The sequence below is a fragment of the Vanacampus margaritifer genome, chromosome 19 (assembly GCF_051991255.1).
Source record: "Vanacampus margaritifer isolate UIUO_Vmar chromosome 19, RoL_Vmar_1.0, whole genome shotgun sequence".
NCBI lineage: Eukaryota > Metazoa > Chordata > Actinopteri > Syngnathiformes > Syngnathidae > Vanacampus > Vanacampus margaritifer.
Window position 1 is genome coordinate 12,379,729 of NC_135450.1, and position 26,754 is coordinate 12,406,482.

The following is a 26,754-nucleotide window of genomic DNA, read 5'->3' on the forward strand; positions in this document are numbered from 1 at the left end:
ATTTTTTTTTAAAAGCCAGAAAAGAAAACGCCAAGAAATAATTATAAAATGTCTGAAAACAAAAGAAGAAATCCTGAAAATTACCATAACATGTCCACAAAATTGCCAAAAATGACAGAAAATTGACAGATAGGCAGAAATGTCTAAAAAAAATCCAAAAACACAAGACGAAAGGTAGAAGAAAATGAAATGGATGCTGCATATTTTTCCGTTAGGGTGCAGCTCTAATTAGCTCTTCGGCCTCCAATGTTCAAATATTTTCTAGCTCCAAGCATATTTATCTATTTATTTTTTGGGGACGGCAATGATAGACATTCAGCTTGGTGTTATTTCTTTCAAGAAGCTCGGTCTTCTTCCTGTTCCAATTCCAAAAGTAAATCCTTCATCGATCCGTCAACAGACGGTGCTGTCAAACTCCACCCGTTTGTTACCCTCTCATTGGTTCGTTCTCCTGAAAGCCACAAAAAGAAATCTCAGGTTCAGTTATTTTGGGATCAGACTGTCCTGATTCTTGGAAACCAGGTTACAAGATTGTGATTGTCCTTTCCGAGCTAAAACAGATCTTCATCTCTGATTTTTGCAGCAACCCGCACGAAATAGGACGTCACTTGAATCGTATCTTGCAATTGATGCTCCGTGTACACCGAGTGTGTTTGGGTGCGAGCCAGACTTCAATTTCTTTCATGTCTGACACTGGGCTGCATCAAAGCCACCTGGCTTGGGAATCAGACCTCGTCCGTCTGGACAGGATCCTTCGACGAGGCCGTCTTCCTTTCCAGAGAGCATGACATGACCCGATAACGGCGACGAAAAGTTCAGTTTCTGTCTGAAAATGGCAAGTTGTGGGTCAACTTACCAGCGGACTCAGCTGTGTTTCTATTATGGCATGGAATCTTTGACGGTCTCACGATTCAATTCGATTCCGATTTTTGGGTCTGCGATTTGATTCAGAACGATTTTAGATTAAAAAAATGATTTGATTGACAATGATTTCCGCTTCAATTTATAGCTATGCAAAGAATTGTCATGATCTACTCCAGTCTGACTCGCTAATGCTAATTAGCGCGCTACTCGTGGCACTTTTATCACTCAAAAGGAGGACTCTTCATACAAAACGCTTCAGGAATACAGAGAAGCATCTTAGCATCCTACACTGCAAAAAAACCAAAACTTTCATTGGAATAACTTGATCATGACTTTTTGCTTCTGTGTGGCTACAACTTCGTATCAGAACGAGCGGAACCACACTGCCCCTAAGTGGCCAAAATCGTGTACAACATGAACGGTGCTCCCATTAAAGGCACACACAAACAAGGGCAAGACAGTATTAAAATAATTAAAATAAAATCGATTTTGGGCCGATTAAAATCGATTCTGAATCATACTAAATGAGAATCGGGGAAAAAAATCAATTTTTGACACACCCTTGTTTTTATTGTGTTTACACGGAATGTTATTTTGTTATTGATGAATGTACTAATTACTTGTGTAAGCAAGACGTATGCAGAAGATTGTGCTCAACACTCCTTGCAGCGGTACACGTTGAAACATTTGATTAGAGGAAGCGATTGGATGACAAACATTTGCTGATGTTACTGCCCGGACCGGACTACATGGCAACATCACGTACGCTCCCAAAACACGGACATTCTTGCGTCTTCTGTACTTTCGATTTTTATTGGTTGCTATGTGCATTTATCGTTTGTGAAGTTGAGGTGAAGAATCTCTGATTATTTTTTTTAAACCAAGTTGGCTAATTTCCCGACCGCACTAGTCGTTTTGCATCCCAAAAGAATGATACGTGGTTTCCCCACACCAAGGTCAGTCCTAACCAAGCTGGTAAAGCCTTCTCGGATGAGAGGCGAAACGTCTTCTAAGACAGCCAGAGCGGTCCAGTTAAGATCGATTCAATGCCCTGAGCTAGCTTAAAAGAAGACGATTTGCTCTGCTCCTTTTGAAAGTAGTCCTCAACCGTGCCAGATAACAGGCAGCTCTGTCTGTACAAGCCAGTGCTAAAATTGTCTGGCAGCCCATGTTTACTTATCGCTGGTTGCATAATTGGTACTATTTCAGATATGTGTTGCATGAAGCCCCGTGGCTATTTTTCTCTCCTTAGAAGCGTCATTTTAAAAACACTCGAGTAGGGGTGGGAATCTTTGAATGTCTCCCGATTCGATTCCGATTTGTGGCTGTGCGATTCGATTCAGAATCGACTTTCGATTTGGAACGATTTTGGATTCAAAATGATTTGATTGACACCGATTTTTGCTTCAATTTAGGATCTCATCCAGTCTGACTCGCTGATGCTAATTAGCGCGCTACACTCGGCACTTCTCTCAAAAGAACGGCATCACACTGCAAAAAAAACAACTACTTTTATTGGAATAACTCGTTCGTGACTTTTTCTTTCTACTCTTTAATGTGGCTACAACTTAACAGTGTATCAGACCGCGTGGAGCCACACTGCCCCTAAGTGGGCAAATCGGGTACAACATGAACAGCGCTCCCAATATAGGCACACACAAACAAAAGGAAGAGAGTATGAAATCATTTAAATAAAATCGATTCTGAATCTCTAAATGAGAATCGATTTTTTTTTTTCCCATGGCATCAAAGCACAACCCGGATCTGGGGAAGAGAAGAAGAAGAAGATGAAAAGCCGTCATCTCCATTTGTGCGGTTGCGATTCAGTTTACCGGGCAGGATGTGTCTCTGAGGAGCCAGCACAATGCAACCGACCGCTGTGGCCTCAAGTAACCTGGCTGCCAGCCGGCTGGTTCTGGAAGTGTCGCCGACATGCCGTGTCATGTCTCGAAAAGCCAAAACATTTTCTTTGAAATCCCTCTCAACCCTACTCTGGGGATCGTCAAAGGAAATTAAACCACAATTCCCTCGAAAGTGGCTTGCGAGTGCTATGAGAAGAAATCGACAAATCGAGGATGATTATGCTTCATTCAAGACCGCTTGGAAATAGCAGATTGCTGACAATAGTTTACAAGAAATGGTCGACTTCATAAACACCAGAAACATTATTGTCAGCATTTCGCTATTTCTGTGTTCTGGTTACTTAGCGACTAGCTTAAATAGCGAACACACCCCACAGGTGTTGAATCCGGAATGGCAGCAGTGTGAACAAATATCCCCCTCGCCCCCCCAAACAATAGAAGGCTTAAGATGACGAGGCGGACCTAAAGGTAAGACATCCTGTTCCTCTGCAAAATAACAAGCGATTATTAAGGGAATCTGAGACCCAGGCTGTTTTTTTTCTTTTTCTTTTTTAAATTCCCAGTGGAGCTACAACAAGAACGGGACCTTTTCAAGCGTTGACCTCCACATGGTTTTGCATGACCAGATGGGACATCTAGTGACTCTTCCTCAGATCATGTAAATCAAGGCCAGGTAACGCAAAGTTCACTCATGGGACACTTTATTAGGTACACATCTCCAAGTGAAAGAGCTATCTTTGGTAAAAGGCAGATAAAATTGAGCAACAATCAGTGCTGGCTCCAAAGTTCGACACCCTAAAACCCTTCTTTAGCGAAAAATAAAGTTAGAGTGTAAGATGGAACCCAGGGGCAGCAGATACAATGAAACCAGCAGAGGCCCCAGAATGAACCCTGTGGAACACCATACAGTACATTCCATTACACATGTGAATTCATATTGCAAATATTTATCCAAACACTTTTTTTTTTGCTCGACATAGTTACTATAAAGGACGCTAAAACTCTATAGGGCGTTTTAAAACAACCTCTGCTTTTTTCTTACATTGTAAAAACAGTTGGGTCAAAAATAACCCAATTATGGATCAAAAATGGACCTGATTGTTTGATACAAAATGACCCAAAGTACACAAAGAGACCCATTTCTTGACTCAAAATTGGGTTATTTTTGACCCAACTGTTTTTAGAGTGTAAGATGGAACCCAGGGGCAGCAGATACAATGAAAACAGCAGAGGCCCCAGGATTAACCCTGTGGAACACCATACAGTCAGTACATTCCGTTATACATGTGAATTCATATTGCACATATTTATCCAAACACTTTTTTTTTTTTGCTCGGCATAGTTACTATAAGGGACGCTAAAACTCTATTTATAGTGCGTTTTAAAACAACCTCTGCTTGTTTCTTACACTGTAAATTGGGTCAAAAATAACCCAATTATGGATCAAAAATGGACCGGATTGTTTGATACAAAATGACCCAAAGTACACTAAGAGACCCATTTCCAACAGTTTTTAGAGTGTAGGATGGAACCCAGGGGCAGCGGTTCCAATGAAAACAGCAGAGGCCCCAGGATAAACCCTGTGGAACACCATGCAGTACATTCCATTATACATGCGAATTCATATTGCAAATATTTATCCAAACACTTTTTTTTTTTTTTTTTGCTCGACATAGTTACTATAAAGTATGCTAAAACTCTATAGGGCGTTTTAAAACAACCTCTGCTTGTTTCTTACACTGTAAAAACATTTGGGTCAAAAATAACCCAATTATGGATCAAAAAATGGACCGGATTGTTTGATACAAAATGACCCAAAGTACACTAAGAGACCCATTTCCAACAGTTTTTAGAGTGTAAGATGGAACCCAGGGGCAGCGGATCCAATGAAAACAGCAGAGGCCCCAGGATAAACCCTGTGGAACACCATACAGTCAGTACATTCCATTATACATGCGAATTCATATTGCAAATATTTATCCAAACACTTTTTTTTTTTTTTTTTTTGCTCGACATAGTTACTATAAAGGATGCTAAAACTCTATAGGGCGTTTTAAAACAACCTCTGCTTGTTTCTTACACTGTAAAAACATTTGGGTCAAAAATAACCCAATTATGGATCAAAAAATGGACCGGATTGTTTGATACAAAATGACCCAAAGTACACTAAGAGACCCATTTCCAACAGTTTTTAGAGTGTAAGATTGAACCCAGGGGCAGCGTATCCAATGAAAACAGCAGAGGCCCCAGGATAAACCCTGTGGAACACCATACACTACATTCCGTTATACATGTGAATTCATATTGCACATATTTATCCAAACACTTTTTTTTTTTGCTCGGCATAGTTACTATAAGGGACGCTAAAACTCTTATTTATAGGGCGTTTTAAAACAACCTCTGCTTGTTTCTTACACTGTAAAAACATTTGGGTCAAAAATAACCCAATTATGGATCAAAAAATGGACCTGATTGTTTGATACAAAATGACCCAAAGTGCATTAAGAGACCCATTTCCAACAGTTTTTAGAGTGTAAGATGGAACCCAGGAGCAGCAGATGCAATGAAAACAGCAGAGGCCCCAGGATAAACCCTGTGGAACACCATACACTACAATCCGTTATACATGTGAATTCATATTGCACATATTTATCCAAACACTTTTTTTTTTGCTTGGTATAGTTACTATCAAGGGATTACAATAATAAATAAATCACATGACTTTTTTTTTTTAATTTAATTTAAAAAAAAAGTAATTTGACATATTAAAATGTAATTGTTTTAATCCTAGGCACACCCATTCTTTAAATCATTTTTGCACTAACTGTTCCCAATGATTTAAATTAAATTTTTTTCAGTTAAAAAAATTACTTTTGACAAATCAAATGAGGCCACTGCTTTGTCATCGGATCTCAATCTGCAGCCGTACTTATTGTTGCAGCCCATTTACGATGCGTGTGCGTAAATACATTGAGGACATAAAGCAGCGGAGGACCTCTAAGCTTTCAGCAATAATGAACATATTGGAAGCTGGCTTCAAGCACAATGCTCGTCTGACTTGACTGTCTGGAACACAAGCGTATCTAGAGCACCTGGGGACACACACACACGCGCGCGCGTCTCTATAGCGCAGTCAGTCAAATCACACACGCACATGCTTAAGCACTCCGAGGCGAGGCGGCGTAGACGCCTCAACCTCACCTGACCGTCTGGGGCCGCGAGGCCGAGATGCACTTGAGGGACGTCAAGCGCAGGAGGAGAAGCAGCAGTGATTGACGGGAGGAGACAGACACGGGGGGCCAAGAAGGGGGGGGCGAAGGGGGTCGACTCGGATGAACAAAAAGCAATATGCACAATCCCGGAGATGACCTTTTGCGAGAGGGATATTCAGGCGAGAGGGTTTTATCATATTCCGCAAGGGTGAACGGGTTGATGTTGACAGATGTGTTTTCCATCTCAAGGCGTATTATACAGTGGTTCTTCGGTTTATGACATTTATGAATTCAACTAGGGCTGGGTTTAAAAAAATCGAATAATCGATATCAAATTTTCCATGAATTTATTTTATTTTTTTCCCCCCCATACATTCTTAACTCTTTCACTGCCATTGATGGCTACAGACGTCAAAAATTCATTTGAACTATTTCTATTAACTATTTTGTTAACAAGAATATAAAAACCTAGAGAAAAAAATATTGTACATTTTGAACAGATATAACATTTGTAATCAATCATAACTTAACCATTGAAGTCATGCGATTAATCACTATAAATAAAAATGTAATCGCCTGACGCGATAAAAAGGAAAGAAAAGATTATTAAAAATTAGGGACGTTCATTTTTAATTGTAATTAATTGCATGACTTCACTAGTTAACTGACGAATAATCACAAATTTTATATCTGTTCTAAATGTACAATAATTTTTTCCCCTAGGTTTTCATACGCTTGTTAACGAAAGTGAAAGAAAAAAAAAGTTAAACTAATAGAAATAGTTCAAATGAATTTTTGAATTTTCTATAGCCGTCAATGGCAGTGAATGAGTTAAGAAAATAGATATTTTTTTTGTATCTTATTATTTTCTTGAAATTTACTGTTCACGTGAATTGAAAAGTATTTTCTTAAATTTATGAAATACCTGACTTTATTGCACTTTTAAGACAATTCAGAATATTTTAAGTTATTGGAATTATGAAATGATGTTCATCTCATTTCCTAATGTCAATGTTTGTGTACTTAAGAAATCGTTGAACCAGTTATTGCCTCAAAATTTAGGGTTATTATAGTTTTGGAATTTTCATTTTAGTTAGTTCTTATTTCATTTTGATTTTTTTTTAATTAGCTAGTTTTAACTCATTCACCGCCATTGACGGGTATAGACGTAAAAAATTCATTTGCAGTATTTCTATTAGTTTAACATTTTTTTCCACGCATTTTTTTAAATTATAATTAATTGCATGACTTCAATAGTTAACTCAGGATTAATCACACATTTTACATCTGTTCTACATGTACACCGCAAAAAATTCTAGGTTGTCATACTGTGAACAAAAGTGTGTGTGTGGGGGGGGGGGGGATGTTAAACTAATAGAAATAGTTCAAATGAATTTTTGACGTCTATAGCCGTCAATGGCAGTGGATGAGTTAATTAGGTTTCAGGGTGATTCTGCTTTAGTTTTTTTTTTATATATATAATTAGTTTTAGTTTAGTTTTAATGTGTATTACTTGTGTGCAATATTTAATAAACACCATGATAAAATAAAAAAAGTTGAACATTGGTTTAATTTTACCTGTGGCATTACAGTAGGGTTTAAATGAATCCTAAAAAAAATAACAGTGGATCTCGTGTGTGTATGCACGTGTGAGACAATTAAGAAATATAGTGGGAATTATTATATTAGAAATGTATGTTCTGGATCAAATTGATCCATTTGAAAATCAATTAATATTCTGCTTTCTTTATTTTATTAGGGATCTTTCAGCAACAGTAAATATCTATATTTTAAAGATAAAATAATCTTAAAAAGAATAAGTCAAGCAGACATAAGAATATAAACACTGGTCTTCTCACAGTGCAAAAAAACAAGATACAATTGAGCTGAGTGTATCAACACAAAAACAAACCAAAATGGAGCAGGAATGCGAGTGATTTATCCCGAGTGGTGTCCATAAAAGGTCACACGCTCCCCCCCAACGTGATGTTTTTCCCCCCCCTAACAGGCGAGCCTTTCTCTAATTGGAGTGTGGCGGCCAAGTTTGAGGTCAAGCCGCATTAATGCGACTCCCTCGATGGCGTCATATTGTCCTATCGATTTTTCTATCCCGGTGGGAGAGAGCTAGCACGTAGCTACGGCAACTTCAGATAAGATCAAGCCATCGCTCGCAATGAGATAATCTTGTCTTACCCTGATCGAATTATCCTCTTACATTGGATTGATAGTCATGCAGTCCAATTTTGTTTTAGCTACTTGAGCCTTAACTGTTCTGTCCTTAAATTGCCTTCCCTACCACTATCGATTTTCGCATAGTTGGTCCAAATTGGGATAGGGGATTGGGTTTGATTGAGATTTCGGAAATAACATAGCTTTTCCCGCTGGTTGCCATATTGAACCTTTTTAATTTTGAGGGTGTGTTGCACGGCACGGCACGGCATTCCGTCACATACACTCACAATGAATGGATTCGGCGATAGCATGTTGCTGAGTGCAGTGTGAAAAGGCCATTATTAGATAAAATGTGGTATCGAAATGGCGATAGCACGTTGCTGAGTGCAGTGTGAAAAGGCCATTATTGGATTAAATGTGGTATAGAAATGGCTTGCAGGCCAGTTTATTCTTCAAATACTCACTGAGCTGAAGTTTTGTGCTGTATATTTTCCAGAATTTTTTCCCCATGTTTTCAACGCTATACTTTGGCAGCTCTACTGCACTAGCGTGTAGCTGCATTTAAAAAAAAAAAAAAAAAAAAAAAAAAGATATAAATATTTTTTAATTTAAAAATGCATTTTCAAAGATACACTTTGGAGCTATAGACGTCAAAAAATATTTTAATTTAAATTATTTCTATTAATTTAATATTTTTTACCCACTTTTTTACACAATTTTTAATAATATTTTTTACACAATTTTTAATAATATTTTCAAAAAAAAAAGATTATTAAAAATTAGGGGCGTAAGGCGATTACAATTTTTAATCAAAATTAATCGCATGACTTTACTCGTTAACTCACGATTAATCACAAATTGTATCTGTTCTAAATGTACAATATATTTTTTTCTCTAGGTTTTCATAAAAAAAATGTTAAATATAAATAGTTAAAATGAATTTTTGACGTTTATAGCCGTTAATGGCAGTGAATGAGTTAAAGGATCTTTGTGCAGTTTGTCACTTTTTTTTTTACTCGCGACTGCCACCTCTGGCCCAAAGCGTAACTGCAGCATCTGTTTCACAGCCACAGTTGACAAACGAAGACATGACTTCAAAAGAGGTAAGAAAAACTCTGCCCCTGTCGGGTCTGCGCACTCTACTATAAAGGGAAGATAAACAGTCAGGGCTCGTCATACTCATCTGGGCATTGGTGGAGCATGCATGATGTAGAAAAAGCTTTACTATTACCTTTAACTCTGACTTGTACCATATTTGGGGTGTTTGACTTTGGAGGTTTCACTACATGAGCACGAGAAAAAGCCACAAGGATAGAAGGAAAAAAATAAAATACAATTTTTTTTGAGGATTATTATTGTGGTTGTTCTGTAGCATTCACCAGAATATGACATTATACAATTTTTTCCTCTCAAATCTCCAAACCACACCACGTGGCGCGTTTTCACTTCAGAGGTTGACCGCTCTTGCGGGTTTGCCATATTTTAACAGTGTGTATGTAACACGTGGCATCTGAAAACACTTGTGACTCAAAAGATAAGATCTACAACGCCATCCCAAACATGACTCCAACTGGGAGCAAATCACCAAAAGGGGTTGAGCGCCTTTTATCCGGCACCAAGAGGATGCATGTTTTGAGGCCCAGTAAAAGTCTTGTATGATTGAGAATGTGGCTTAAAGCACCTCCGGAGTTTAGAGAGAGAAACCTCACAGCAAAGTTTAGAAGAGGGGAAAAAGCCGACACGCTGGCCAAAGACAGAAGCTCTTACCAGGACCTCTCTCACATCCAGAATAATCACTCATCCGACATTTTTTTTTCTAAAGAACTCCTTGGATGACTCGGACGGCTCTGGTGTTATAAATCAACCTTGCCTGGTTTGGACACTCCAAAAGCCATCAAACGTCAACCAGAGCAAAAGTCTTTGTGGGGTCTGGAAACGTCGGCGTTTCCACGTACCGAGCTTGAGCCATGTGAGTCTTCTTCGAGGCGAACTCTTCCCACAATGTTGGAGGCATTCAGTTGTCCGTTAAATGTAGCTTTTGTAAACCATGTGTGGGGAAAAAAAAAGTTAGGATGTTTTATTTGTAATGCCAGAACAAAAATTAACAAGTTGAGGGTATTGGACTTTCAGGTGACATTTCAGGTGGAATCTAAAATGCGCTATTGCAGGTGAACTTAACTCTTTGACTGCCAAAAACATTAAATAACGTTTAGTAAAATCCTATGGAGGAGTGCCAAAGACGTTAAAAGACGTTTGTTTCAAAACAGAGGTGAAACTAACCATTTTCTATTGTTGATTACTGAAAAACGGAATAAGGTAGAAACAAACTTTTTTTTCTAATGAAAGATGAGAGTCCAATCTTTCATTTGGTAGTATGTGTGTTTCCATAGTCCAAACACATAATTTTCTATGGACCTTGAAAGATCAGTCAAAATGCTTAAAATCGGCTGGCACCCACGGCATCCCTTTTCTGAAAACGTCTGGCAGTCAAAGAGTTAATTTGACCTTGTGTCCATCTGTTTTTGTGACTCTCTATCCATCTAACAAGAAGCTGAACGCCAAATTTGACCTTTTCATGGATGTACACTTCTATGCCTTTCTGTAACTCTTCCAGTCTCTTTGACCCTGTTACAACCCGCTGATGACATTCATTCATTCATTCTTAGGTGTCATCTTGGTCTCGTGATGACAGCTTCAATACGATAAGTAAAAAAATGTATTTGTCGCTTTTATTGTGAAAAAGGTTCTGATTGAAACACTGAACATTTCGAAGTGCATTTAAAAGTTTAAAGGTCAATTGAAGTTCACCTATAAAGGTTGTAGACCATTTTTTTATGTTCATCCTGAAATATCACCAAAAAGTCCAATAGCCCTAACCTTTTATTGAATTTTTAAAAAGTAAATGAATTAAATGCAATTTAACTCATTCACTGCCATTGACGGCTATAGACGTCAAAAATTCATTTAAACTATTTCTAGTAATTTTATTTTATTAATTTTTAATTTTATTAATATAATTTTATTTTTTTCACTTTTGTTAACAAGAGTATGAAAACATAGGAAAAAAATTGTACATTTGTACAAAATTTGTGATTAATCGTTAACTATTGAAGTCATGCAATTAATTACAATAAAAAAAAATGTAACCTATAATAATAATGTCAATGTTTTAAATTTTTCGTAATTAATTGCATGACTTCACTAGTTAACTCACGATTAATCTCGCAAATTTTATATCTGTTCTAAATGTACAGTAAAAAAAATTCTAGGCTTTCATACTCTTGTTAACAAAAGTGGGGAAAAAAACTAATAGAAATAGTTTAAAAAAAATTACGTCTATAGCCATCAATGGCAGTGAATGAGTTAATTATATAAACTATATTCAGTATACTGTCGATACATTTTTTTTTTTTACAAAAAAAAAATTGTAATAAAAGAGAGAGCAATGATGATGACATGTCAAATCGGTAAAATTACCGAATGAACAATACTGAGCTCTCCGGAAAAAAAAAATTGATAAAAAGAAAAAAAGAAACATAAAAGTAAAAAAAAAAAAAAAAAAAAGCAATTCATTCAACTGCTCTTTTACACAAACTATAAATGCCTCCTTCAAATAGACGCTGCCGTATGTGCTACCGTGTGTCTTTTAGCGTCGTGGTGTTGACTGGAAGCGAGCGCAACACAGGTGGGAGCACGGAGGCCGCAGGTGAGAAGCCAGTAAACACATTTCCATATCTCACGCACAGCTTATTAACAACTGGAAAAATGAGCGGATGCAGGGCAGAGCCACGCGTCAGACGCGCTCAGACTTGCGTCATGTGGAGGAGGAGGAGGAGGAGGAGGAGGAGGATACAGCCAACCTGAATCATCTGCTTCCATTCATGAGTGCCACACAGTGCGTTGAGCTCAATTTATTTTTTTGCTTTTAAACAAAAAGTCCACAAAGTCACCTGACTACACAGTTGTTGCTCCCTCTTTTTTTTTTTTTTTTTTTTTTTTAATGTCTCCCCCTAATGCGTCCGCTGTTTGCTTATGACAGGCGGTCTTGTTATTGAGAGCGGTGCCCGGTGACATCTGCACCAGCAGACAGAACTCTCCAGATAAAATGGATCTCATGGCAACCGGGTCGCCACGGCAACCGGGACACAGATGCCATGCCGAGGTGATCCGCCTCCTTTTCTCACGCACACAAAAAAAAAAAAAAATCATCCCGTTTCTATCCAACCATGTTGGAAGTTTGGAGTCACGGGTCATAATGCAGAATTGTCGTGCTATGTTTTCAAACTTATATTCAGGTGTCGTGCAATGTTTCTACACTATATAAATAATGTCTTTTCGCTTTATGCATCACATTATTATTGCATGCCTTATGTGCTTATTGCTCTTTCACATCTATTATTAATTAACCGCTTCATTACATTTCTTTCATACATCAGGAGCAGTTTGTTTAACTACACCAGAAAATAATCATAAGAATAATTTTTATTTTATTTTTTTACTCCGAAATAAAATCATTGAGTTGTCTGATACTTGGGAAAAAAATGCCCCCCTTTTGTGTAACTGCCTTACATACATACAAATTCAATTAAAATTAATTTTGAAAAATCTGCTGACAAGAATCGCATGCTTTTTAAAAAAAAAAAATTTAAACACACAGCATTTATTTTCTAGAGTTTCAAATTAGCCAGTTTAATCCATTATATAATCACAAAATTTGATCTATTTTTTTTTAAATACAGAAATAAATTATAATTCTATATAAAAGTCAGACTTCCATCATATGTTATTGTTAAATGTTAATGATTTCTCACAAGGTACAAAAAGATTTTTTTTTTTAATCAATATGCGACACTATTTTGATCTCTCTGCAAGTGTTTACATTTCCAAATGATCACTTCAACTCTTCCTGGGAAATCACAATGTCACTCTTCAATTTCAACACCTTTCATCGGTGCAGTCTTCAGCCAAGTGACCTGAAAACTAATAAGACAGCAAACTTCAGTCTTTTGTTTGCTCTTTCGCAAGCATTTTGTTAATTTTCACCTGTGTTTATGGATTTATGGAACTATATTTCCAAACTCTGGTGAACTTTCTGCAGGGTACAGACAATATGTCAAAGGTCAACTCCAAATGGTGTTGTTTAAAAGGGTGCAAGTAGACTAGGAATTGAGCTTCTGGTATTGTAGCTAAACAGATTTGAACCAATCCATCATAAAAACCTTTTTCTTTATTAATTCTAAAATGTGTGATTTTTTTTTTTTTGTGTCCATTGTGATAATGATAATTCTCGTCATTTTATTTGGGAATGAAACATCGACACATAAGTTGACTCATGTCTAAAACAATATTTTTCAAATTGAAATGGCATAAATTCGTCAAACTGTTCTCGCGTAACTCTAATGTCATAAAATGATTAGTAATGAAAGTTAAATCAGGCGTCAGGCCATTACATTTTTTAATCCTAATTAATCGCATGATTTAACTCACGATTAACCGCAAATTTTACATCTGTCCTAAATGTACAATAAAAAATAAAATAAAAAATAAAATAAAAATAATAATAATAATAATAATATAATAATAATAAAATAAAAATAAAAATATTTTTTTTTTCGAAGTTTCATACTCTTGTTAACATAAAAGTGGAAAAAATATGAAACTAATAGAAATATGGCTGCATTTTTTTTTAGTCATTGATACAGTAATTTCATAAGAATTTATAAAATTGAATAAAAATAAAAAAATATATATATATATATATATATATATAACAATTTTATTGACTCACAACAAATACTTGCTTTACCACGACTGTAAATGTCACGCGACAACTTTATTTGGAGCCCTTAGTGGTGCTTTAAATGCAACAGTAAACAAAAGCAACATTAACAATTGCTTATCAGTCTGTCCGCTCTTAAGTTACCCAGATCATTTTTTTATCATTGATTTTTGTATCTGCAGGTGTTAGGATGAATTGCATGTATGTGTGAATGTTTGTCTTCTCTATTATTATTGTTCGTTTGTGTGCTCACCCCCCCTCCCCCACCCCCACCCCCTTGCCCAGGCCCAGACGTGACAGGTCAAAAGTCGCAACAGCAAAGGGAGCCGAGAAATATCCAATATGGAGGTGAGGGCGTTTGAAAACCAACCCACTTGGGACCCGTGTGCATCATAGCCCCCGGTAATCCCTAATCCTCTGTGCGTGCGTGTGTCATATAATGTACAGTCGGTGTATACTGTAAGGATTTTGCATTGGATTTTGTTGGCGTCTTCAAAACGTTAATGAACAGCGCTCAACAAATGTTACACAATCCGCCATTAAGGGATTATCACGCTTTAATGCGTGCTGTTTCACTTTCAATGAGCTATCAATTTGGAATGAATTCCATATGGAGTTTACCCTTGAGCTGGCAGGACTTAAACACGCATCAACTATATGTACTCTATATTCATCCGTATATAGGTGCACGGGTGTTATGTTTATATAAATGCACATTTGCATGAATGTGTGTGTATATTTGCATATGTGTTTATATGTTAAATAACACACACACACCCCTCTTACCTAACCTCATTTTGACACACCGACAATAGAAACAGGAAAAACTGCATCATGATGTCATCACTCCAACAGAGTGTCCCTCATTTATTTTATACAAAAAAAAAAAAAATTGCTTGTTCAATCACACAGCGCGACGTCACGTCATAATGTAGCCTTCTGTCGTCCCGGCGCCCACGGGGGGTGGGGGGGGGGGGCAGTCCACCCACCCGCAAGCCCGCTGGGGTGTCACAAACATCAGTGTCGGTTCTGTGGCTGGGCCGTTGGAGAACTGAACTTCACGCAGACACCCCAGGGTGCCACCTGGAACCCAACATCAAGTCAATAATAGTCATTTAGAGCAGTGGTTCTCAAACTGTGGTCCCCGGACCCCCGGTTGGTGTGTGAGATGTAGCTTTAAGGGGCTGCAGAATCATTTGCAGTCAATTGTTGCATCATAATAATAATAATAATAATAATAATAATAAAAAAGCTCACTCGGTCTGCTTTGAAAGTTAAATAAACACTTTAAAACTGACTTCCCGGCATGGAAATGGTCGGGGTGTTTTTTTTGTGTACGTGTATTTTTACAGAAATATTTTTCTTGAACAAAAATAATAATAGTTTTATTTGAGTCTTCTTTTCCTGAATAAAAGGCGCACTATTGCCAGAGTAAGGTTGTACGGTGTTTAGAAATGTTAAAATGTGACTTTTATCACTTGTTCAACTTTGATTTGTATATGTGGAAAAAGAAAATGTTATTCTTCTAAGATTAAAATTTGTTACCCCGGTACAGTATTTGTATTTTTCATCATTTAGATCCGGGGGGCCCAAGTCTGGACCTCTAAAGCCCCTATCCAGCCTGTTTTAGATTTCTCCCTCCTCCAACAGATCTGAAGCAAATGATTAGCTCATCGGCAAGTTCTGCAATAACGATTCCGATTTTTTTGATTCAGGTGTGTTGGAGGAGGGAAACATGGAAAAAATGCTGGATAGAGGTGCTGCAGGATTTACATGTTAAACTTTAACATGATCACATCTTGGGAAAAAGTGAACTTGTGATTTTGATATTCCCAAAATAGGCAACGTTTTCATCCCTTTACGTATACTTATGGTAGTTGATTTTTGGGGGGTCCCTGGACCCAGAAAGTTTGAGGACCCCTGATTTCGAGGAATCGTCACACTTGTAACGCATGGAAAACATTCTGTGTGTGTTCAGGTAAAAAGAAAGTTTAAAAAATATATATAAGGGGGAGGGGGGTTAGGCTTGCAGCACCGGACACCCGCTCATGTCCCTCCGGTACTGTTCCAGCCACTTCCTGAGCTCCGAGATCCGGTAGCCCTCCGGCCCCCGGCCCCCCTGGTAGACCACCCTCTGGTCGCGCACGATGTAGAGTCTCTCGAAGTAGGCTCCGTAGGCGGCGTTGGACGAGTTGTCCATGTTGTCCACCACCACGCTGCTTCCGGGCACCCGCGCCAGCATCAGGCGCGCGGCGCTCAGCCGGTCCTCCAGGCAGCGGTGCTTGAGGATCTGGTAGGGGGCGTCCGAGCTCACCCAGCCGTCGGCCGGGTGCGCCTCCTCGATGTAGACCACCACGAAGTCGGCGATGTCCGCGTACTGGCTGACGACGCGCTGGAAGGCGGCCAGGCGCGTCATGAAGGGCGGTCAGGAGCAGCTGCCGAAGTTGAGCACCAGCGGCCGCGCGCCGCGCATGCAGTCCAGGATGCGCACCGGGCGCCGCTCGGGCACCAGCACCACCTCCGTGTTGGGCGCCGCGCGTCCCAGCCGCGCGGACTTGAGCAGGTCCAGCTTCTGGCCGTACCACACGGCCCGCAGCGACTCCAAGGTGAACATGCGGTTGGAGTCGGACACGCACAGTGGCGGGTCGTCGTCGGCGCTGCGCGGCCGCGCGCCCATCTGGAGGAGCACCTTGCGGCGGATGCACAGGAAGTCCAGGAGCCACAGCGTCACCGCCGCCGCCAGGAAGCGAGGCACCAGCAGCAGGAAGAGGGCGGCGAGCTTCAGAGCCCGGGCCAGCTGCACCCCGCCGGAGTCGTGCATCGTTCGGCGAGACTCGAGAGATACAAGCCGGCTGTCAGTCGCCTCCAAACATTTGCTACGGAACTCAACCGCCGTGCGCGCTCGCTCCTTTTATAGGGCCGGCACCGTTTGAGTCATCTCCGCCCACTCACATGGTGGGGGATTACCTCCTCTCACCTCCTCGCACTACACTCGTACATTATGTTATATTCACTTTCAAAACACACCCGTTCCGTTACATATTCATTACATTCTGCTCTCTTTCTCCAGTGGATGGTATGGGAGGAAGGAAAAAAGTTTGACGTCAACATCAGCTGGGAGCTCGTGAAGTGTAGGGACGCTTCTGAACGCTAGACGGCGCTGGACACACGCACACACACACCGAGGGAGTGAAGGTGAGTAGCGTTAGTGCAAGCAAACGGGATGCGATTGCCGGGGTGACTCATTCATGGTTTGGTTGGACCTATCATTAAGAAACAGCGCGTGTGCCCTGAAATATTGTAATTTTTGAGACTTTAAATGAAAATCAAATCAATAAATGAATCCTACTGGATTTATTTATTTATATTACCTGTATTTATTTAATTGCTTCCAATAAAATAAAGACAAAAATCACAACATTCGACATTTTTACTGTACAATTATTTCAACAAAAAAATATATATAATTGTTTTGCAATTTATTAAATAGATTAATACTTGCTGGAATATTTTAAATTTAATTTTTTTAAATAAACGCAACAGTAATAATTTACTTGCATAGATAAATGTATTAGCTGTATGTAATTCAAATGATTTGATTAAACAAACAAACAAAAAAAAATTTTTTTTTGCACAATTACAATGTTCAGTGTCATTATTTTTTAATCTATTTTGTAATTGCCCTTATTGGCGCTATGACTTGATGATGGCTAGCAGTGGTTAATTTTATTTGAATGAATTTGTTTTAATAGTCAAGTAATTATCAGAATGTATCCTTTAAAATAAGTTTTTAGACAAAAAAAAAAGAGTAAAAATTTAAATGCACTTGTGTCTGACTATATTAGGTTAGATTTGTTCTCGTTATTAGTTTCATTAGATTAACATTTACTTACGATCACAATGTGGAGCTATGCTTTTCCATTGGTTTACCAGGATATTCAATTCAGTTGTTTGTTAATAATAATAATAAAAAAAATATATATATATATATTTAATTGAATTTAGTATTTGGCCTAATTTACACTAATGCTTGCTGGCATTTGTGGTTTATTGAGCTACATTTTTTAATAATTTATTTATTAAAATTATCCACACCATTTAAAAAAAAAAAAGATTTTATGAGCATTTATTCTTATTTAAAATAATATTATTTAACCTTTAATTGAAAATAAATATTATTATTTATTATTATTATTATTTAACCTTTAGTTGCACCGACTGTTCTCTACCAACTTTTTTTTTTTCTGCGTACAATGTAACATAATTACAGTTCTGATGCATCGATAGCACTTGCCATTCCTACCGTTGCCTGGCCAGACCCCCTAAAAACCCGCTCACCCCGGCCCTCCCCTCTTTCTTTGTGACATCATGTGATCATCATCATGCCCTCCTTGCTTGCTCTCTCTCTCTCTCTCTCTCTCTCTCTCGCCACTTGAGAGGTGCATGCGTCATCGTCCGCCTCCTCGGTTAAGCAGATGGAAGCAGAGTATGTTTCCGTTAAGGCGGGATAAAAAGGCTTGTCGAGGAATGCCGCTCGAGCACAAAAATGAAAAAATTGTCAATGTGGGATACAGCCACTCATGTTTTGGCTGTGTATCATATATATATATATATATATATATATATTATATGTGTGAAGTTGGGGGGGAAAACGGGAGGTATAGTCGGCTCAAAACCACAAGGGATTTAATTGATATGTATTTGGTACACAGTGTACCGTAATGAGAAAACACTGGTGGAAGATTGACGTCACGAAAGAGCGGTGAAGGAAATGCAAGTTCCCGAGCGCCGAATAGAGAATAACCCCTTTAAGCCCTTATTGATCTGAAGCAAAAATAACGATGTGGTTCACATCAATCTACCGCGTCAATCCTTCATAACTTAAAGAGGATCGGTTGAAAATCACGACTGCCCGAGCGCCGAATAGAAAAACGACAAAACCGTTGACCCTTATTGATTTGAGCTCAAAGTCGAGAAGCTTCTCCTGACAACGTACAATTGATTGATTGATCGGCAGAAGAAGATTGCTTGAAATTGAAGCGGTTCAGTTGGATGAGTGTCGAATAGAAAATGACAAAACCTTTGAGCTCTGTTGATTTGAACCCGAGCTCAAGAGGCTGCTTGTTTTAGTATCCAGTATAGATCCTTGATTGATTGAAGAGGTTCGCTTTGAATATCGAAGAGGATCTGTTGAAAACGGCAGTTGCTCGAGCGCCGCATAGAAAACGACAGAACCTTTGAGCTCGACGTACTGGATCAATGTCTTTGTCTCATGTTATTTTCTTCTTGTCAGTTGTTTTTCATTGCTGAATGATAGCAGTTTCCTGATGTTGACCTAGAATGGCACCCGGTGGCGTGCAAGACCTCCGCCAAGGCCTAATGCAATCAGCAGCAAACACAAACACAGATGAAAAAGAAAAACATCAAAAATGCTCACTTTGTTAAAGACGGAGACAAAACAAGTGAACAGGATTTGCAGCCAATGAGCTCTTTCAGTTGGAATGGAGGCACTTGCAAAAAGCGCCTCCTGCAGGATGCTTGTACTACTTTCTTTCTTGGCGGTTGAGAATTTTTTTTCTTCAAGAACAATCAGGCACGTTCGACCCGAGAGGGCAATATGGCCAAAAAATTAAATCTCGTTTTTTTTCACGCAGTCTTTCAGGATGATTATGATTTTAATCTAACAAACCCAACAAACATTTGTTTAAAGGTTTCATTTATTCCAAAAATAATTTCTAAAATAATAATTTATACGGATTCTAAATCAATTTTAACATTATGGAAGAGGATTAGGGCCAGTGAAGAGAAAAAAAAGGTTGGCAAGATTCTGACTTTATTCTGAGCATTCTGACTTTGAAGTGAGAATTCTGACTTTAATATCAGAATTCTGACTTTAATCTCAGAATTCTGACTTTAAAGGGAGAATTCTCACTTTAATCTCAGAATTCTGACTTTAAAGTGAGAATTCTTACTTTAATCTCAGATTTTTGATTTTAGAGGGAGAATTCTGACTTTAATCTCAGAATTCTGACTTTAAATTGGGAATTCTTACTTTAATCTCAGATTTCTGATTTTAGAGGGAGAATTCTGACTTTAATCTCAGAATTCTGCCTTTGTGGCGCAAAGCTATGAATCACGGGGGAAGTCAGAAACTCATAATTCTGAGAATAATGTCAGAATTCTCACTTTAATCTCAGAATTCTGATTTTAGAGGGAGAATTCTGACTTTAATCTCAGAATTCTGACTTTAGAGGGAGAATTCTTACTTTAATCTCAGAAATCTGACTTTAAAGGGAGAATTCTCACTTTAATCTCAGAATTCTGACTTTAAAGTGAGAATTCTGACTTTAATCTCAGATTTCTGATTTTAGAGGGAGAATTCTGACTTTAATCTCAGAATTCTGACTTTAAAGTGAGAATTCTTACTTTAATCTCAGAAATCTGACTTTAAAGGGAGAATTCTGACTTTAAAGTGAGAATTCTTACTTTAATCTCAGATTTCTGACTTTAAAGAGAGAATTCTGATTTTGTGACGCAAAGCTATGAATCGCGGGGGAAGTCAGAAAGTCATAATTCTGAGAATAATGTCAGAATTCTCACTTTAATCTCAGAATTCTGACTTTAGAGGGAGAATTCTCACTTTAATCTCAGAATTCTGACTTTAAAGTGAGAATTCTTACTTTAATCTCAGAAATCTGACTTTAAAGGGAGAATTCTCACTTTAATCTCAGAATTCTGACTTTAAAGTGAGAATTCTGACTTTAATCTCAGATTTCTGATTTTAGAGGGAGAATTCTGACTTTAAAGTGAGAATTCTTACTTTAATCTCAGAAATCTGACTTTAAAGGGAGAATTCTGACTTTAAAGTGAGAATTCTTACTTTAATCTCAGATTTCTGATTTTAGAGGGAGAATTCTGACTTTAATCTCAGAATTCTGACTTTAAAGTAAGAATTCTTACTTTAATCTCAGATTTCTGACTTTAAAGGGAGAATTCTGACTTTGTGACGCAAAGCTATGAATCACGGGGGAAGTCAGAAAGTCATAACTCTGAGAATAATGTCAGAATTCTCACTTTAATCTCAGAATTCTGATTTTAGAGGGAGAATTCTGACTTTAATGTCAGAATTCTGACTTTAAAGTGAGAATTCTTTAATCTCAGAAATCTGACTTTAAAGGGAGAAATCTGACTTTAAAGGGAGAATTCTCACTTTAATCTCAGAATTCTGACTTTAATCTCAGATTCCTGATTTTAGAGGGAGAATTCTGACTTTAATCTCAGAATTCTGACTTTAAAGTGAGAATTCTTTAATCTCAGATTTCTGACTTTAAAGGGAGAATTCTGACTTTGTGACGCAAAGCTATGAATCGCGGGGGAAGTCAGAAAGTCAGAATTTTGACTTTAAAGTCAAAATGCTGATAATAAAGTCAGAATCCTGCCAACCTTATATATATATATGCGCAATTAATGTTTTGAAATGTTTGTAATGTATTTTCATTTGGAACAGCTCACATTTTGCCGCTCATTATCACCGCAAACTCCAAGTTCAACAATAAACATGACACAATACATTAATTAATATGCCTCAGGCAGTGTGACATATTATCTCCCTGCGTAGTCAAACATTTTATAATGCTTGTAAAATTGAAACCAAGATAAAAAAAAAAAGCTCATAGTAATCCATAAACCTCCAATTTGCTGCCGCGTTCCCACCGTTTTGTGAACAAACAGTCGTCTTAGTATTTCTTTCATTTCTTTTTTTTCCAAATCAACTGTCGGAGGCCTTCTTTCATTAGATGCTGGCAAGCGACCCCGGTTCATGCGAGGACATCCCAGAATAGGAAAAGCAGGCTGGAAAGAGCCTGCAGCAAAGCACAAAGTATGGCTGGGATCCAGTTGAAACCTTTTCGTAGAATGACTGGTTTGTCATGAACTACTACATGTGTTGAAGGTGGCGCGTGCACACCCACGCTCACACCCACACACACACACACACACACACACACACACACACACACATAAACGCACTTAAAGTGCGCGTGTGTTCAGTGTGTCATCCAGTGCGACGATACCGGGTGAGTCGAGACTGCAACTTGTGCCTATTCATGGGCCGTCTGCTCGCCAGGCGGAGTTTGAGTGGGTTTGTAGTTGCTAGGCAACCGTCACCTACTCCCTCTCGGCCTAATCCGTCTGGACCGCCGCGGACGCTGGGTATGCATCGCCAATTGAACCATATTTGGTGACAAAAGTCATGGCTCAAGGCAAACCAAAAGTAGATAAAGTATGTATAATAGTTTTTAACTCATTTACTGCCATTGACGGCTATAGACGTCAAAAATTCATTTGAGCAATTTCTATTAGTTTAACATTTCTTCCCAGTTTTGTTCACAAGAGTATGAAAACCTAGGGGAAAAAAATATATAAAACCAGATATAAAATTTGTGATTAATCATGAGTTAACTATTGAAGTCATGCGATTAATTACAATAATTTTTTTTTTACTAATCTTTTCTTTTTTGAAAAAAAAATTTAAAGAAAGAAAAGAAAGATTATTAAAAATTAGGTCATCAGGTGATTACATTTTTGAATTGTAATTAATCACATGACTTCAATAGTTAACTCATAATTTATCACAAATTTTATATCTGGTCTAAATGTACAATAAAAACTTTTTTCTAGGTTTTCATACTCTTGGTAACAAAAGTGGAAAAAATGTTAAACTAATAGAAATAGGTAAGAATTGTTGACGTCTAAAGCCGTCAATGGCAGTGAATGAGTTAATTAAAAAAAAAAAAGACACTCATTTTGTCTTATTTCAAGTCAAATATTTAATCAAGCAAATAAATAAAAATATATATTTACGGTGTTGTTTTCAACATTCTTAATTTACACTAAACAATAATTTTAAGGAGAAGAAGATTTGGAAACTTAAAAAAAAATTATTTTTTTGACAGCTGAGAAATGTTTTGCATTATTTCACTTTTTTTCGCCTCGTCTTCTTTGTTCTCTCCTGAGCTGCCGTCGCCAGGAATTCACACACAAACGCACTCATTCACAATGCAGTTCCACTCCAGTCCTGTAGGTGGCAGTAAATGCATTGATAGGCGACTTGCAATCATGTTATATTTTATGTAATAATAATAATAAGTATATAATAATAGTTTAATTTTTATTTTTACCATATATATATTTTTTTATAATATTAGTAGTTATTAGATATATTAGTAGTTTATTTATTATTTATTTTAAATTTTTATCATATAAGTGCTCACTGTATTGCAAATAATATTTTGGGATGTCAGGGAACATCCATTTCAAACTCCGACCTCGTGCACTTTTCCTTGTGGAGAATGAAAATTGCCCAGCTTTCTTGAATACAGCATGAGAATTTTCCCAGTTTTATTGAACGCGGCATAACAATAGGTGGTGCCATTATTAAGTGATGTCAAGATGGCATATTTGAGATAGAGACGGTGAGTGGAAGCGAGGGAAGAGACGTGCGCAATCCGAGATGTTATCACAGGGAAAGTTCCAGCCTCGATTTGCAATGACGCACACTCTGACCGATGACATTTTCGAGTTATACAACGATGGGCATTTTTACTGTCAACTCATTGGACATAACATTAGGTACACCCACTGAGAGCCAATGAGAGTCAATTAAAAAAATTCTATATTATACATTTTTAATATTTGTCTTTTATTTGTATTGATTGTTTTAATACAGTTTGTTAAACCTTTTGTATTTCATTTATTAATGTTAATTGTATCCATATTTTTTGTGCATGTTTTTTTAAATACTTGTACTCGTTTAATTATTATTATTATTATTTTTTAAAAACGTATTTATATTCCTATTTTTCTATATAATTAACATTCGTTTTAATGATTTTATGTAATGTTTAACTTTATGTTTTCTATTATTTTAGTTTGTAATATATTTTGTTTTATGCATATTTGTGTCAATCAGAAAATCATCATTCCTATTCATTACCATGATTTTTATATTGGATCTCATAAGACAACACGGGTGTACCTAATAAATTGGCCAGTGGGCGTGTCTGTGCAGTATATCATAAGTTTAACCTTCAAGTTGCTGCTGAGAAGCCTTTTTACTGTGTTTGTGAACGACACTTAAATGTCCCAATAACACACTTTCGTGGAACAATAAAAACTGGACAAAGTGCGCCCAAAGCAACATTTTTCAACGCAATTAAAGTTGATAAACTTCTTAAAAGTCAATCATTAGTTCAAAGGAAACCACGCGGCCTACCCTGGCGATGCGTTCAAAGTCGAGACCGGCACGCTGACCTTGGAAGGATTCTCGATGCGTCGATGGAACACAAGATTTTGGATAAATGGCAATAAAATGCACTGTTGTTGTGAGTTTGGAAATCTCCCAGTTTCATCGACGCATCGTAATTGACAGTCAAGCCGCCATTGTTGCGACATCTCCGGTCTTGGGTTGCAAATTTCAATCTCGAGTGGCATTCAGTTGCACTTTTTCTTGTGGCAGATTAGGAAATTCCCAACTTTCTCAGACACAACATAGGAAGTTTCCCATTTTTCTTGAATGCAGCATAAATGACATTGCTGTGTGATGTCGGAATTTGTCAACTCGGCTCCATCACTTCTCCGACGGGAGATTGCAAATTTCCCAACTTTCTTAAATGCAACATTGGCCGTTTCCTGGTTTTCTTGAACGCAGCATCAATTACATTACCATTGTTATGTGATGTATTTTGTCAACTTGGTTACATATTTTTCTGAGTGGGAGATTGAAAATTTCCCAACTTTATTGAATGCAACATAGGACGTTTCCTGGTTTTCTTGAATGCAGCATCAATTACATTACATTGTTGTGTGATGTATTTTGTCAACTTGGTTACATATTTTTCTGAGTGGGAGATCGAAAATTTCCCAACTTTATTGAATGCAACATAGGAAGTTTCCTGGTTTTCTTGAATGCAGCATCAATTACATTACCATTGTTGTATGATATATTTTGTCAACTTGGCTACATCACTTTTCCGAGAGGGAGTTTGGAAAATTCCCATCATATTTGCAGCATGGGAAATTTCCCAGTTTTCTTGAATGCAGCATAAATTACATTGCCATTGTTATGTGATGTATTTTGTCAACTTGGCTATATCACTTTTCCGAGAGAGAGTTTGGAAAATTCCCATCATAAATACAGCATGGGAAATTTCCCAGTTTTCTTGAATGCAGCATTAAATTACATTACCATTGTTGAATGATGTATTTTGTCAACTTGGCTACATCACTTTTTTCCGAGGGGGAGATTGGAAAATGCCCATCATAAAAGTAACATGGGAAATTTCCCAGGTTTTTTGAATGCAGCATAAATTTACATTGCCATTGCTGTGTGGTGTCAGGTTTTGTCAACTTGGCTACATCACTTTTCCAAAAGGGAGATTGGAAATTTCCCAACTTTATGAAATGCAACATAAGAAGTTTCCCGGTTTTCTTGAATGCACCATCAATTACATTGCCATTGCTTTGTGGTGTATTTTGTCAACTTGGCTACATACTTTTCTGAGTGAGAGGTTGGAAATTTCCCAGGTTTGATTGAATGCGTCATATAAAATTTCCGAGCTTTTTTGAATGTATCATTACTTACAGTCAGAATAGGTAGCTGCTGCCGTTGATGTGTGAGTTTTACAAACTATTAATCACATTTGCCACATTTTCTTTTAAATCATTTTCGTAACCGTATATTTACTTTAATGCCCTCGCTTATGGAAAAGGAGAGCCTCAGTCACTATTTTGATTTTGAACCTTTTAGTACAGGATCAGTAAAACGGCAAAAGTGGACTTCAATAGCAAAAGCCTTCCTCTGAGATAATGTGAAAAAAAAGTTCCAGTTAAGTTCTGGGAATCTTGACTAATACATTTAAATCGGTAAACACGAGAGGAACGTTCATCTTGGTCTCCTTCACCGAGACGGCAGCGGGCCATGTCATTAGCCGCGACGTGTTTGCGTTCAAGGCAGCGGAAGTAACACGTGTTTTTATTAGCCTGTTGAGCGACGGCGAGCACGTGGGGACGTGTTCTGCTGGTGCGCTGTCAACGCGTGCTAGGATCATGCCAGGACACACGCGCACACTCGCACGTCCACACACGCACACACACGCAGGTTGAGTTGGCTTAATACATCTGGACTTGCTAAAGTGGTACTTTCAAACTCAGCCGTGCGTGATGTGACCCGCCACCTTGTTGTTCTACTACTTTGCTCACTTCATTTCCTTCAAATGGACCCTGTGACGTCATCTCGTCAAAACAGAAAGTGAAGTGCTGGTTGTTTGTGTGCTACCAAGGGTCAAAGGTCAAGCAGATAGCCTTGATGGCAGATAGCCATCAATAGGCTTCCAGCTTGTTGACTTGTTGTGAAGTCCTAAGCGATTTAAAAAAAAAAAAAAAAAAAAAGAAGAAGAAGTCTAGACTTGTTTCGACAACAAAATTGTATAAACGTGACGAGCTGGTGATGGCGATGTCGCCGCTTAACATTCTCAACTGGTGGCTGGCAAGTAGAGGGTGCTCGGGCACAGCAGCTGTTACAACAGGACCGCCGTCATCATTTTTTGCTTTCGAGATCGCTCTGTGCGTGCGTGCGTACGCGCCCTTTTGCTCCACATTCATCACCACATCCAGCGAGTACATTTTGTTTGTGTGTTGAGGTTACGCAAGCGTTATCAACCGGTAATCGGAGGCATCTGAAGAAAAAGAGAAAGGGGGCTCCTTCAAGTTGCCACCCACGTTGCAGCTGTGGCTGATGCGAAGTCGCGTGTGACGATGAGAGGAGGACAAACAAGTCTTGCGGGAAATGGAGAAAGATGTCGTTTAG

The 26,754-nt window shown here is 38.0% G+C and overlaps 1 protein-coding gene and 2 long non-coding RNA genes across 3 annotated transcripts; 2 read left to right on the forward strand and 1 right to left on the reverse strand.

Moving 5' to 3' along the window:
• Nucleotides 1-1,141: 1,141 nt before the first annotated feature.
• LOC144039577 (uncharacterized) lies at nucleotides 1,142-10,415 on the forward strand. Its single transcript, XR_013289488.1, has 3 exons — nucleotides 1,142-3,194; nucleotides 3,290-3,399; nucleotides 9,933-10,415. It is a non-coding gene; the product is annotated as an uncharacterized LOC144039577 (long non-coding RNA).
• A 1,346-nt stretch (nucleotides 10,416-11,761) lies between these two features.
• On the forward strand, nucleotides 11,762-17,168 carry LOC144039576 (uncharacterized). The gene is made up of 4 exons (XR_013289487.1): nucleotides 11,762-12,005; nucleotides 12,150-12,272; nucleotides 14,175-14,237; nucleotides 16,960-17,168. It is a non-coding gene; the product is annotated as an uncharacterized LOC144039576 (long non-coding RNA).
• Nucleotides 14,725-16,788, reverse strand: LOC144039574 (thyroxine 5-deiodinase-like). Its single transcript, XM_077553071.1, has one exon. It carries the CDS (start codon nucleotides 16,708-16,710, stop codon nucleotides 15,910-15,912), a length of 801 nt encoding a protein of 266 aa, XP_077409197.1. The 5' UTR covers nucleotides 16,711-16,788; the 3' UTR covers nucleotides 14,725-15,909.
• Nucleotides 17,169-26,754: the final 9,586 nt, after the last annotated feature.